The sequence below is a fragment of the Oncorhynchus tshawytscha genome, linkage group LG14 (genome assembly GCF_018296145.1).
Source record: "Oncorhynchus tshawytscha isolate Ot180627B linkage group LG14, Otsh_v2.0, whole genome shotgun sequence".
NCBI lineage: Eukaryota > Metazoa > Chordata > Actinopteri > Salmoniformes > Salmonidae > Oncorhynchus > Oncorhynchus tshawytscha.
The window spans coordinates 74,002-89,310 of NC_056442.1; the positions used below are offsets into that span (position 1 = coordinate 74,002).

Below are 15,309 nucleotides of genomic sequence, written 5' to 3' on the forward strand. Positions count from 1 at the left end.
GTCCAGGGAGGGAAAAGAGAGAGGAGAGTCCAGAGAGGGAAAAGAGAGAGGAGAGTCCAGAGAGGGAAGAGAGAGAGAGGAGAGACCAGAGATGGAAGAGAGAGAGGAGAGTCCAGGGAGAGGAGAATCCAGAGTAGGGAAGAGAGGGAGGAGAAGACAGGGAGGGAGGGAGGAGAGGACAAGGAGGGAGGGAGTGCTCCTAGTGGGTTCTGGGGTGCTCCTAGTGGGCAGGCTTATGTAAAATAGTATCAACTCATCAACACTTGAGGATTAGTGAGTGGAGAGAGGCAGAGAGGGCTGGAGCTGAAGCAGCAGTGTGGGCCACTGTGGAATTGAACTGAAGGGGGAAATTCTAATCCCCCCTTTTGCCTAAATGAATTGGATTTGTTGTGCGTTTTCCCTCTCTCTCTGGGAAGCACAGATCAGGTTAGGTGAGTGGAGTAAACTAGGCACCGTTTGGCAATCGCTGTTGGAGTGTGTATAAGAGGAGGAAAGTGTGTGTGTGTGTGTGCGCGCCAGAGCAGGGCTGATTAATAAGGCCCTGAAATAGCCGGGGAGGAGAACGGATGGAGGGAGGAAGAGAGAGAGAGGAAGAGAGGGAGGGAGGAAGAGAGAGAGAGGGAGAGAGGGATGCTAGCTCACTGCGGTTCTCTCAAGCACTCAATGGAACGCTGTCCTCTACTTCCCCTTGGTATATCTCCTCACCATCCATTTAAACTGTGTGGTGCCTGGGCGTGTGTGTGTGTATGTGTAATGAGGCCGTCAGTTCCCTGTCCTGGCCCCCAGAAATCGCTGGGTTGGGCCAGAGCCAGAACACACGTAGGCAAAGCCGTGTTTTGAAAGTTTGTCATTGATCCAATCGCCGGTGACTTTGTTTTGACGTCCCCACCAATGACCTCCCTGACGTCCCCACCAACGACCTCCCTGACGGCAGTCAACCTCAGACTGAAGTCTCAGACTGAAGTATGTAGTGAACATAGAACAGTGGAAGTATTCCGTTTGAGTCGTCAGGCAACCTCTCTCCCCCTCACTGCACCGCTCACAAGGGCCAGCCCTTAGAGGATGACCCCTCTACAGCTGTTGCTAAGTAACCTGATAGTGGGGTAACGCAGGCAACTCCCGAGGATGATACTGTGTCCTCCACAGATGAGGAACACACACACACAACATCTCTAAAGCAGTCTCACCAGAGAGGAATCCCTCCATGCCGTGGGAGTGTGTCATGCGGAGGAGGCTGCGGCCAGAGTACGTAGCCAGGGTTGGGTCAGCTCCGTAGGACAGCAGCAGACGGACCACTTCCAGATGGTCATTCTCCACCGCGTCATGGAGGGGCCTGGGGGGGAGGGAGACAGACACGCCACACACACACTCGCGTTATGTACAGAGCCTTGGAAGGCAATTGTCCATGTCCATATGTCTAGCCTGTGTGTTAGTGAGAGAGAAAGTGAATGTCCATGCTTAAGTGTGTGTGTGTGTGTGTGTGTGTCTACCTGGTGCCTTCCTGGGCGCTACAGTTGACGCCGGCACCGTGCTCCAGCAGGTGCTGAGTGATAGCAAGCCAGCCACGTGCACATGCCTCGTGCAGCGCACAGTAGCCCGCGTTGTCACGGTGATTGACGTCACACACCTGTTCTCCAGGCAGTACAGCACTACATCCTAGATAGGCCACAGAGAACAGAGGGGTTAGGGTCTCCACAGACAGGGAACAGAGGGGTTAGGGTCTCCACAGACAGGAGACAGAGGGGTTAGGGTCTCCACAGACAGGAGACAGAGGGGTTAGGGTCTCCACAGACAGGAGACAGAGGGGTTAGGGTATTCACAGACAGGGGACAGAGGGGTTAGGGTCTCCACAGACAGGGGACAGAGAGGTTAGGGTCTCCACAGACAGGAGACCGAGGGGTTAGGGTCTCCTCTAACCCCTCTGTATCAGACTGACTCAACCCTACCTAGACCCTGTGTTATTCCTCAGTAGAGGACCTACTACACTATCTGTATCAGACTGACTCAACCCGACTTAGACCCCGTGTTATTCCTCAGTATAATACCTACTACACTATCTGTATCAGACTGACTCAACCCTAGACCCTGTGATATTCCTCAGTATAATAACCTACTACACTATCTGTATCCGACTGACTCAACCCTACCAAGACCCTGTGTTATTCCTCAGTATAATACCTACTACACTATCTGTATCTGTCACTCAACCATAGTTTGACCCCGTATGTTTCATGTTTTACCTACTCACTGTGATCTGGTCACACCCTCTATAGTTGGATGTCTTGTTTGTCTATTTTTGTCTGGCCAGGGTGTGGTTCTGGTTGGGCATTCTATGTTGCGTGTCTTGTTTCACCCACCACAATGGACCAAGTGGCGTGGTAACAGGCAACAGCAACAGCAGGAGAAACATAAGGATTTATGGACATGGGAGGACGAACTGGACGGTGTAGGACCCTGGGCTCAGCCTGGAGAATATCGCCGTCCCAAGGAAGAACTGGAGGCGGCGAAAGCTGAGAGGCGCAGGTATGAGGAGGCAGCACGGCGAAGCGGATGGAAGCCCGAGAGTCAGCCCCAAAAATGTATTGGGGGGGGCTCACAGGGAGTATGGCTATGCCAGGTAGGTGACCTGCACAAACTCCCTGTGCTTACCGGGGGGCTAGAGAGACCGGGCAGGCACCGTGTTATGCAGTGGTGCGCACGGTGTCCCCAGTGCGGGTGCATAGCCCGGTGCGGTATATTCCAGCTCCGCGTATCGGCCGGGCTAGATTGAGCGTCGAGCCAAATGCCATTAAGCCGGCTCTACGCATCTGGTCCCCAGTGCGTCTCCTTGGGCCGGCTTACATGGCACCAGCCTTGCGCACGGTGTCCCCGGGTTCGCCTGCATAGCCCAGTGCGGGCTATTCCACCTCGCCGCACTGGCAGGGCGACCGAGAGCATTCAACCAGGTAAGGTTGGGCAGGCTCGGTGCTCAAGAGCTCCAGTGCGCCTGCACGGTCCGGTCTATCCAGTACCACCTCCACACCCCAGCCCTCCGGTAGCAGCTCCCCGTACCAGGCTTCCTGTGCGTGTCCTCGGGCCAGTACCACCAGTGCCAGCACCACGCATCAGGCCTACAGTGCACCTCGCCTCTCCAGCGCTGCCGGAGTCTCCCGCCTGTTCGGCGCTACGAGAGCTACTCAGTACAGCGCTGCCAGAGCCCGCCTCTCCAGCGTTGCCGGAGCTTCCTGTCTGCCCAGCGCCGTTTGAGCCTCCCGTCTGCCCAGCGCCGCCTGAGCCACCCGTCTGCCCAGCGCCGCCAGTGCCGCCAGTCTGCCAGGGGCCGCCAGTGCCGCCAGTCGGCCAGGGGCCGCCAGTGCCGCCAGGGCCAGGGGCCGCCAGTGCCGCCAGTCGGCCATGGGCCGCCAGTGCCGCCAGTCGGCCATGGGCCGCCAGTGCCGCCAGTCAGCCAGGGGCCGCCAGTCTGCCAGGAGCCGCCAGTGCCGCCAGTCAGCCAGGGGCCGCCAGTGCCGCCAGTCAGCCAGGGGCCGCCAGTGCCGCCAGTCAGCCAGGGGCCGCCAGTGCCGCCAGTCAGCCAGGGGCCGCCAGTGCCGCCAGTCAGCCAGGGGCCGCCAGTGCCGCCAGTCAGCCAGGGGCCGCCAGAGCCCCTCTGTCCTGAGCAGCTGCCCCTCTGTCCCGAGCAGCTGCCCCTCTGTCCCGAGCAGCTGCCCCTCTGTCCCGAGCAGCTGCCCCTCTGTCCCGAGCAGCTGCCCCTCTGTCCCGAGCAGCTGACCCTCTGTCCCGAGCAGCTGACCCTCTGTCCCGAGCAGCTGCCCCTCTGTCCCGAGCATCTGCCCCTCTGTCCCGAGCAGCTGCCCCTCTGTCCAGAGCTTCCGCCCCTCTGTCCAGAGCTTCCGCCCCTCTGTCCCGAGCTGCCCCTCTGTCCAGGGTTTCTGCGCCTCTGTCCAGAGCTTCCGCCCCTCTGTTCCGAGCTGCCCCTCTGTCCAGTGGGGTCAGCGGTGGCTAGGAGTAAGGTCGCGGTGGCTAGGAGGCCACGGAAGGGGACAAGGTGGGGGACTAAGACTATGGTGAAGTGGGGGCCACGTCCAGCACCAGAGCCGCCACCGCGGACAGATGCCCTCCCAGACCCTCCCCTATAGGTTCGCACGTTGGGGGGGGTGTACTGTCACACCAAGACCATAGTTTGCTTTGTATGTTTCTATGTTTTGGTTGGTCAGGGTGTGATCTGGTTGGGCATTCTATGTTGGATGTCTTGTTTGTCTATTTCTATGTCTGGCCTGATATGGTTCTCAATCAGAGGCAGGTGTTAGTCATTGTCTCTGATTGGGAACCATATTTAGGTAGCCTGGGTTTCACTGTGGGGGGGGGTACTGTCACACCCTGACCATAGTTTGCTTTGTATGTTTCTATGTTTTGGTTGGTCAGGGTGTGATCTGGTTGGGCATTCTATGTTGGATGTCTTGTTTGTCTATTTCTATGTCTGGTTTGATATGGTTCTCAATCAGAGGCAGGTGTTAGTCATTGTCTCTGATTGGGAACCATATATAGGTAGCCTGGGTTTCACTGTGTGTTTGTGGGTGATTGTTCCTGTCTCTGTGTTTGCACCAGATAGGACTGTTTTGGTTTTCCACATTCTTTGTTTTTGTAGTGTTCATGTTTATTCCTTTTTGTTATTAAACATGAATCAGTATAATCACGCCGCATTTTGGTCCGCTTCTCCTTCACAACAGGAAGACCATTACAGTATCAGACTGACTCAACCCTAGACCCTGTGTTATTCCTCAGTATAATACCTACTACACTATCTGTATCCGACTGACTCAACCCTACCTAGACCCTGTGTTATTCCTCAGTATAATACCTACTACACTATCTGTATCCGACTGACTCAACCCTACCTAGACCCTGTGTTATTCCTAGTATAATACCTACTACACTATCTGTATCAGACTGACTCAACCCTACCTAGACCCTGTGTTATTCCTCAGTATAATACCTACTACACTATCTGTATCAGACTGACTCAACCCTACCTAGACCCTGTGTTATTCCTCAGTATAATACCTACTACACTATCTGTATCCGACTGACTCAACCCTACCTAGACCCTGTGTTATTCCTCAGTTAGTACCTACTACACTATCTGTATCAGACTGACTCAACCCTACTTAGACCCTGTGTTATTCCTAGTAGAGTACCTACTACACTAGCTGTATCAGACTGACTCAACCCTACCTAGACCCCGTATCAGTACCTACTACACTATCTGTATCAGACTGACTCAACCCTACCTAGACCCTGTGTTATTCCTCAGTATAAGTACCTACTACCCTATCTGTATCAGACTGACTCAACCCTACCTAGACCCTGTGTTATTCCTCAGTATAGTACCTACTACACTATCTGTATCAGACTGACTCAACACTACCTAGCCCCTCTTAGCCAGTCCTAATATCAAGTACATACTACACTATCTGTATCAGACTGACTCAACCCTACCTAGACCCTCTTAGCCAGTCCTAATATCAAGTACATACTACACTATCTGTATCAGACTGACTCAACCCTACCTAGACCCTCATAGCCAGTCCTAATATCAAGTACATACTACACTAGCTGTATCAGACTGACTCAACCCTACGTAGACCCTCTTAGCCAGTCCTAATATCAAGTACATACTACACTAGCTGTATCAGACTGACTCAACACTACCTAGCCCCTCTTAGCCAGTCCTAATATCAAGTACATACTACACTAGCTGTATCAGACTGACTCAACCCTACGTAGACCCTCTTAGCCAGTCCTAATATTAAGTACATACTACACTAGCTGTATCAGACTGACTCAACACTACCTAGCCCCTCTTAGCCAGTCCTAATATCAAGTGCATACTACACTAGCTGTATCAGACTGACTCAACACTACCTAGCCCCTCTTAGCCAGTCCTTCTAATATCAAGTGCATACTACACTAGCTGTATCAGACTGACTCAACACTACCTAGCCCCTCTTAGCCAGTCCTAATATCAAGTGCATACTACACTAGCTGTATCAGACTGACTCAACACTACCTAGCCCCTCTTAGCCAGTCCTAATATCAAGTACATACTACACTAGCTGTATCAGACTGACTCAACACTACCTAGCCCCTCTTAGCCAGTCCTAATATCAAGTGCATACTACACTAGCTGTATCAGACTGACTCAACACTACCTAGCCCCTCTTAGCCAGTCCTAATATCAAGTACATACTACACTAGCTGTATTAGACTGACTCAACACTACCTAGCCCCTCTTAGCCAGTCCTAATATCAAGTGCATACTACACTAGCTGTATCAGACTGACTCAACCCTACCTAGCCCCTCTTAGCCAGTCCTAATATCAAGTGCATACTACACTAGCTGTATCAGACTGACTCAACACTACCTAGCCCCTCTTAGCCAGTCCTAATATCAAGTGCATACTACACTAGCTGTATTAGACTGACTCAACACTACCTAGCCCCTCTTAGCCAGTCCTAATATCAAGTGCATACTACACTAGCTGTATCAGACTGACTCAACACTACCTAGCTCATCTTAGCCAGTCCTTCTAATATCAGAAGATGGTGTCCAAGAGATATCGAACTGGAACTGGTCCAGAGAACTGGATCTGTGCGGTTCTCATCCCTCATCCTCTCAACCAGGGCAGTGAAAGGTAAGCCATTACAGGAGCCTCCGCTCTGATTCCCATCTCTATGCAAATGCTGTGGAGTGGTCGCCGAGCCTTTCATTTTTCAATAAGTCTTATCAAACGGCTGCCTGGGCGGCTCAAAATAGCCCAGTCAATCTGTCCCTCCTGAACGGTCCCATATATTTCCTACTAACATCTGGGTAATGGATTTGGATGGCTGTGTGTGATGGCTCAGGCTGGCCAGTTATGGACCATATCCACAATGGCTGCGCAGTTGCTCCTAAAAACCTGTGATTCTGAGCCACTGGAGAGTATGTTTGAGCCGGAATGGCTCCTAGCAGAGAGCTTCTTTAACCCAACAGCAGGGAAGCAGGGGCCATTAAATTGTTTCTCCCCACCCAACTCCATTCAGTAAAGGGGATTAAACCAAATTGAATTCAGGTTTGGAATTTTAAAAACTGCCAATTATTTTTCCATTGAGGAGGGATTCAATTTCAATTCACTTACTTTCACTTTCTGTGCCTGGCCTTAAGAGGATACTTCGTGATTTTGGCAATGAGGCCCTTCATTTACTTCCCCAGCCTCAGATGAACTTGTGGATACCAGTTGTATGTTTGAGTCCAGTATGAAGGACGTTAGAGGTAGACACTTCTAGGCATTGCGATAACTCTAGTTGGCCTTATAGGAATGCACTCACCGGCCAAGCACACGCACTGTCGTGGATGCAAGGTCCGATCACTTCTGACACCAATGTAATGAAACAGCAGGGAGCAGTTCTCCAACCCTCCACCTTCTAGCCGGAGGTCCGATCTCTTCTGACACCAATGTAATGAAACAGCAGGGAGCAGGTCTCCGACCCTCCACCTTCTAGCCGGAGGTCCGATCTCTTCTGACACCAATGTAATGAAACAGCAGGGAGCAGGTCTCCGACCCTCCACCTTCTAGCCGGAGGTCCGATCTCTTCTGACACCAATGTAATGAAACAGCATTGAGCAGGTCTCCGACCCTCCACCTTCTAGCCGGAGGTCCGATCTCTTCTGACACCAATGTAATGAAACAGCAGGGAGCAGGTCTCCAACCCTCCATCTTCTAGCCGGAGGTCCGATCTCTTCTGACACCAATGTAATGAAACAGCATTGAGCAGGTCTCCAACCCTCCACCTTCTAGCCGGAGGTCCGATCTCTTCTGACACCAATGTAATGAAACAGCAGGGAACAGGTCTCCAACCCTCCATCTTCTAGCCGGAGGTCCGATCTCTTCTGACACCAATGTAATGAAACAGCAGGGAGCAGGTCTCAGACCATCGACCTTCTATCCGGAAGTCCGTGGCGCGATTTCAGCATTTATAAACCCAGGGTTGTTACAAAAGCATAGCATATGAATGTATATACCTAAAACGTTCTCGATAACGGAAATATGTAGTCCTGTAGTATATTGTTAATGATAGAATCCAGTCAGAATGAGAACTGCAGAATAAAGCCATATAAGCATCAAGTCGACAGCAGTCTCTCTTCTGTCTATGTGCTCATTTACCCGTGTCAGACAGCGCTGCGCAGCGCGGTTGGCGTCGTTAACAAACCACACACACCCTTCCAGTCAGCCCAGTGTGGCTAGCATCAAACCACACACACAACCCCAGACAAACAGAAGGAACCAGGGTAGCGAAGTGTGGAAAGAGAGAGGTCCAGAGAAAGAGAGTGAGAAAGATGGAGACTAGCAGCAGCACTCCACACAGACATTAGCATTCAGCTAGCGTAGCGCAGCTTTGACGTGCCCTCCCTCCCGACCCGTATTCATAGAATTCATTCACAGCTCCCCACCGCGGTGCTGTGAGCTGAGCACACACATACACAGAGAAGGTGTATGTATCTTTAGATACAGCGTGGTCGTATGGCTGCCGTGGCAACAAATGAGTCCAACTCCTGCTACTGCCAGTGCCGTGGCAACTAATGCGCTAAACAGCGAGAGTTGGCATTGCGGTTGGCATGCCTGGTGGACAACAAAATAGACCATAACACAGTACACAGTGTTCAAACGACCAGCAGCCCCCACTCTTCTTAAATGGACTCTTCTCCAAAAACAGCGCACCAACAGTGCTCAAACATAGACCCTACAGTCCCTCTCCACTCAAACACACTACTTCAACAACAACACTTCAGCGCTGAAAGCAAACGTGTCCTTCGCCTCATTGCTCAAGAGCTGCTTTATGGATGTCTACCACCGCTGCGCGGCCACCACCAGTCTACTACCGCGGCACAGCCGCCACCAGTCTACTACCATGGCGCAGCCGCCACCAGTCTACTACCGCGGCACAGCCGCCACCAGTCTACTGCCGAGGCGTGGTAGCTACCAGTCTACTACCAAGGGGCTGCCACCACCAGTCTACTACAGAGGGGCTGCCCCTACCAGTCTACTACCGAGGCTGCCGCCACCAGTCCACTACCGAGGCATGGTAGCTACCAGTCTACTACCGAGAGGCTGCCGCCACCAGTCTACTACAGAGGGACTGCCGCCACCAGTCTACTACCGAGGGTCTCCTACCGAGGCTGCCGCCACCAGTCTCTACCGAGGCTGCCGCCACCAGTCTCCTACCGAGGCTGCCGCCACCAGTCTACTACCGAGGCTGCCGCCACCAGTCTACTACCGAGGGGCTGCCGCCACCAGTCTCCTACCGAGGGGCTGCCGCCACCAGTCTACTACCGAGGGGCTGCCGCCACCAGTCTACTACCGAGGGGCTGCCGCCACCAGTCTACTACCGAGAGGCTGCCGCCACCAGTCTACTACCGAGGGGCTGCCGCCACCAGTCTACTACCGAGGGGCTGCCGCCACCAGTCTACTACCGAGACGTGGTAGCTACCAGTCTACTACCGAGGGGCTGCCGCCACCAGTCTACTACCGAGACGTGGTAGCTACCAGTCTACTACCGAGGCTGCCGCCACCAGTCTACTACCGAGGCTGTCTACGCCACCAGTCTACTACCGAGGGCTGCCGCCACCAGTCTACTACCGAGGCTGCCGCCACCAGTCTACTACCGAGGCTGCCGCCACCAGTCTACTACCGAGGCTGCCGCCACCAGTCTACTACCGAGGCTGCCGCCACCAGTCTACTACCGCTGCCGCCACCAGTCTACTACCGAGGGGCTGCCGCCACCAGTCTACTACCGAGGGGCTGCCGCCACCAGTCTACTACCGAGGGGCTGCCGCCACCAGTCTACTACCGAGGCGTGGTAGCTACCAATCTACTACCGAGGGGCTGCCGCCACCAATCTACTACCGAGACGTGGTAGCTACCAGTCTACTACCGAGGGGCTGCCGCCACCAGTCTACTACCGAGACGTGGTAGCTACCAGTCTACTACCGAGGGGCTGCCGCCACCAGTCTACTACCGAGACGTGGTAGTCTACTACCGAGGGGCTGCCGCCACCAGTCTACTACCGAGGCTGCCGCCACCAGTCTACTACCGAGGGGCTGCCGCCACCAGTCTACTACCGAGGGGCTGCCGCCACCAGTCTACTACCGAGGGGCTGCCGCCACCAGTCTACTACCGAGGGGCTGCCGCCACCAGTCTACTACCGAGGGGCTGCCGCCACCAGTCTACTACCGAGGGGCTGCCGCCACCAGTCTACTACCGAGGGGCTGCCGCCACCAGTCTACTACCGAGGCGCAGCCGCCACCAGTCTACTAGCTGGTAGCTACTAGTCTACTACTGTAGTGTGGTAGCTACTAGTCTACTACTGTGGTGTGGTAGCTACTAGTCTACTACTGTGGTGTGGTAGCTACTAGTCTACTACTGTGGTGTGGTAGCTACTAGTCTACTACTGTGGTGTGGTAGCTACTAGTCTACTACTGTGGTGTGGTAGCTACTAGTCTACTACTGTAGTGTGGTAGCTACTAGTCTACTACTGTGGTGTGGTAGCTACTAGTCTACTACTGTGGTGTGGTAGCTACTAGTCTACTACTGTAGTGTGGTAGCTACTACCACCTGTACCTTTAAGTCTTTACTGAAGACTCATCTCTTCAGTGGGTCATATGATTGAGTGTAGTCTGGCTCAGGAGTGGGAAGGTGAACGGAAAGGCTCTGGAGCAACGAACCGCCCTTGCTGTCTCTGCCTGGCCGGTTCCCCTCTTTCCACTGGGATTCTCTGCCTCTAAACCTATTACAGGGGCTGAGTCACTGGCTTACTGGGGCTCTCTCATGCCGTCCCTGGAAGGGGTGCGTCACCTGAGTGGGTTGATTCACTGATGTGGTCATCCTGTCTGGGTTGGCGCCCCCCCCTTGGGTTGTGCCATGGCGGAGATCTTTGTGGGCTATACTCGGCCCTGTCTCAGGATGGTAAGTTGGTGGTTGAAGATATCCCTCTAGTGGTGTGGGGGCTGTGCTTTGGCAAAGTGGGTGGGGTTATATCCTTCCTGTTTGGCCCTGTCCGGGGTGTCCTCGGATGGGTCCACAGTGTCTCCTGACCCCTCCTGTCTCAGCCTCCAGTATTTATGCTGCAGTAGTTTGTGTCGGGGGCTAGGGTCAGTTTGTTATATCTGGAGTACTTCTCCTGTCCTATTCGGTGTCCTGTGTGAATCTAAGTGTGCGTTCTCTAATTCTCTCCTGCTCTCTCTCGGAGGACCTGAGCCCTAGGACCATGCCCCAGGACTACCTGACATGATGACTCCTTGCCGTCCCCAGTCCATCTGACCGTGCTGCTGCTCCAGTTTCAACTGTTCTGCCTTATTATTATATGACCATGCTGGTCATTTATGAACATTTGAACATCTTGGCCATGTTCTGTTATAATCTCCACCCAGCACAGCCAGAAGAGGACTGGCCACCCCACATAGCCTGGTTCCTCTCTAGGTTTCTTCCTAGGTTTTGGCCTTTCTAGGGAGTTTTTCCTAGCCACCGTGCTTCTACACCTGCATTGCTTGCTGTTTGGGGTTTTAGGCTGGGTTTCTGTACAGCACTTTGAGATATCAGCTGATGTACGAAGGGCTATGTAAATACATTTGATTTGATACTAGTCTACTACTGTGGTGTGGTAGCTACTAGTCTACTACTGTGGTGTGGTAGCTACTAGTCTACTACTGTGGTGTGGTAGCTACTAGTCTACTACTGTGGTGTGGTAGCTACTAGTCTACTACTGTGGTGTGGTAGCTACTAGTCTACTACTGTGGTGTGGTAGCTACTAGTCTACTACTGTAGTGTGGTAGCTACTAGTCTACTACTGTAGTGTGGTAGCTACTAGTCTACTTCTGTGGTGTGGTAGCTACTAGTCTACTACTGTGGTGTGGTAGCTACTAGTCTACTACTGTGGTGTGGTAGCTACTAGTCTACTACTGTAGTGTGGTAGCTACTAGTCTACTACTGTTGTGTGGTAGCTACTAGTCTACTACTGTGGTGTGGTAGCTACTAGGCCCAATTCTGCTATGAACGTGTACATGGTACAGCTCCACATATTAAAAGCACAGCGGGCTGTAGTGAGCTGTGGAGGTCTGTCTGTTTTCCAGCCGGCTGGTCGGTCGGTGGAGCTAAGCGGGGCATTAAACACATGATAAAGCACAGCTTTAATGGCCGCCAGAGGAGAGGAGCACAGTGGAGAGCACAGGGTTGTTGATTTCTTTCCCGTCGCAGTAAAACACCCACCTCCCGCTCATCTTTCATAGTTCCTCTTTAATCTCTTCCTCCTCAGGGAGGATGGCCTTCCAGCTCACCCCCCCCACAGACTGTTAACCCTCTAGCTACTCTATCACCTAGAGAACACAACCACACACACTCCCTCACAAGCCTAACTCCCTCACAAACCACACATACAGTATGATAGACAAGTCTCACAAAGAAGTGTTAGAATTTAAATGCATATGGAGGTTAGAGCGAGGAGAGCGGGAGAGAGATTCCAACCTTGAGAATGCTGAAGCCTTGTTTCTCATCTACTAACACTTGACAGACTGGGACACACACACACACTCGGACATACACACACGCTACACAGGCATACTCTCCATTTTTCACTGTGTCCTAAGCGTCATCTAGGCCGGCGCCGTTTAGATAATCAGGAAGTGAAAAACAACAGCGTGGTTTAGAGCTCTCTCTGATGCTGGTTCTAATTTTACCCTGCATTCACCAGCAGACAAAGACTAGGAGACCACACAGTGTATTACGATGGAGAGAAAAGAACAGAGGAGCAGGGAGAAGGGAGCGTGAGGGGAGCGTGAAAAGGCCGGGGCACACTAAGTGGAGCTTTTAATTGAGCGGGCGTGATCTCTCCTTTCTCCCTCTCCTTTCTCTGGCTTTTTTCATGTACTCATCCAGCCAGTGAGTGGGAGTACAGCGTTGAAGGGGGAGTGTGGCGAGAGAGGAGGGGGAGGGGGGGTGTTGAGAGAGCAGTGGGGGGCCTGGGGATATGGAGAGGGTGTGTGTGTGTGTGTGTGTGCGTGCGTGCGTGTGTGTGTGCACGCACTGGGGATGTGTCTGAACGGCTGTGTCTCTGAGGTCTGGCAGACAGACAAGAGAGGAGGATACGAGCTGCGATAACACCCTACAGCACTCTCACATAAGGGCCTGTGTGTGTGTGAGAGAGAGAGAGCGAGCGGGTGAAAGAGATGGCGTGAGCATGCATTTTTAGAGGGCAGAGCTATAGGTGTTTGTTAGCCTTTATGAGTGTCTCTATTGAATGTGCTGCACGTGTGTTTTTAAAGGTCATTCGTGTGAACTCTTGAGGAAGTAAAACCTCCAGTGTTTTTTATGGATAGCATGTGTGAGGACAATCAGTTACTTCGGACACGTAAGCATGCAAATGAGTACAATTAGGTGTGCCCATCCCGGTGTGTGTTATTAGTTCTGGCAGGTACAGGACAAAGCCTTGACTCATTTTCAACCCAGCCTCATTAACATATCCCATTGGCATCCTCGGCACGGCAGGATTGTGAAGAGAGAGAGAGAGAGAGATATAGCGAGGGGGGAGAGAGAGAGATATAGCGAGGGGGAGAGAGAGAGAGAGAGAGAGAGATATAGCGAGGGGGAGAGAGAGATATAGCGAGGGGGAGAGAGAGAGAGAGAGAGAGAGACCACTTATGTGTCACGACACGCATCGCAAAGACTAAAGGATTCTGAAATATGCAGGAAATGAGTGTGTGTGCATGTCAAAGGGCTTTTGGCTGGTCCCCGTGTAGCTCATTGTGGGTTCCATTCCTACGGAGGACCAGTAAAATTAAAATACACAAATATTATATTAAATGTATGTAAGTCACTCTGGATAAGCGTTTGCTAAATGACAAAAATGGCAATGTAAGAGCGACAGCCGGCAGGGCTGTGTGTGTGTTGAGTGGAGACGCACTGTGTCGAGTGTGTGTGTGTTTGTATGGAGCTGCTAGCTGGTCGGTGACAAGCGAGTGACAACACAAAGACAGGAGGACCAGTCTCAGTACTATGCACTTTCTATCCTTCCCTCACCTCCTTCCCTCACCTCCTTCCCTCACCTCCTTCCATCCATGAACATTGACCTCACCTACATGACAGAAGCAAGCAACATGGTGGATCCTATCGCTTATTTTAACGGCAAACAAAGTCACAAATGATCTAGATATTCCCTATTTAACAAATACACCCAATTCATCTGAATAAATTAGACAAAGTCAAACAGCTGAATAAAATCTAAATACTATTAGTGGTGAACTGATAGCTGCTCTCTCCCAGTTATAATAATGAATAGATGCTGTGATCAGAGAGACTATGGAAATGGCTGCATGACCAAAGTCAACCATTCAAGCAGATAAAAACAACAGTCTCTTGGAACCACAGTAAGAAGCACAAACCAACGCCATGCCTCACCACAGATCCTCATTCCACTCACAAACACACACAAATACACAAGACTCACTGTAGATATATACATCACACACACACACACACACACACACACACACACACACACACACACACACACCAGGAATTGAGATTATGCACTGCTGCCGGAGTGATATTCCACAATCCGAGTGTGAATTTGCATGTGTGTGGTGTGATTGTGCTGTGAGTGCGTGTGTGTGTGTGTGCTGTGAGTGAGTGCGTGCGTGTGTGTGCTGTGAGTGTGTGTAATTAAAGGCAGTCCTAAGGCTAAGTGATACATGTGTGAAGATTGCGGGAGAGATCGATCCAACGGAGCCTCCCAGTTCTGCACACTGACTGGAACTTGTTTTGGAGGGGCTGTGAAACAAAAGCAGGCAGGCAGGCAGGCAGGCAGGCAGGCGGCAAGCCCAGCGTGTGGAGTGGAGGGGGAGGAGGAGAGGAAGGGAGGGAGGGGAGGGAGGGAGCGGCACATTGAAAGGCCCGGCCTCACGGCCCTGTCGTATTTCACAGTCTTCCTCTCTCTCTTGCTCTGCATTCTCTACAGTGCTCACTGTCTGCTGTTCCGTGCTGCGCTGTGTGCGTGAGAGAGAGAGTGCGGGCGGCCCCAGGGAGCTGCTTGTGGCTTATCACACGCAGGCAGTTAGAAAAGCTTCCTGTCGGGGGCCCGCTGAAGGAGGGAGGGAGCCAGGGAGAGAGGGAGGGAGGAAGTGAAGGAGAGAGAGAGAGACAGAGGGAGGAAGTGAAGGAGGGAGAGAGAGAGGAAGCGAGGGAGAGAGAGACAGAGGGAGGGGAGGAAAAAACCCTGAAGGCT

General features: G+C 52.5%; 1 protein-coding gene across 1 annotated transcript in view; it reads right to left on the reverse strand.

Annotated features, from left to right (window-relative positions):
• Positions 1 to 1,218: 1,218 nt before the first annotated feature.
• LOC121839213 (BCL-6 corepressor-like) overlaps positions 1,219 to 15,309 on the reverse strand; it is a 71,861-nt gene continuing 57,770 nt past the window's right edge. The window contains 2 exon segments of the mRNA XM_042296659.1: positions 1,219 to 1,333; positions 1,491 to 1,656. Coding sequence (XP_042152593.1) covers positions 1,221 to 1,333; positions 1,491 to 1,656 — 279 coding nt within the window. The 3' untranslated portion in view covers positions 1,219 to 1,220.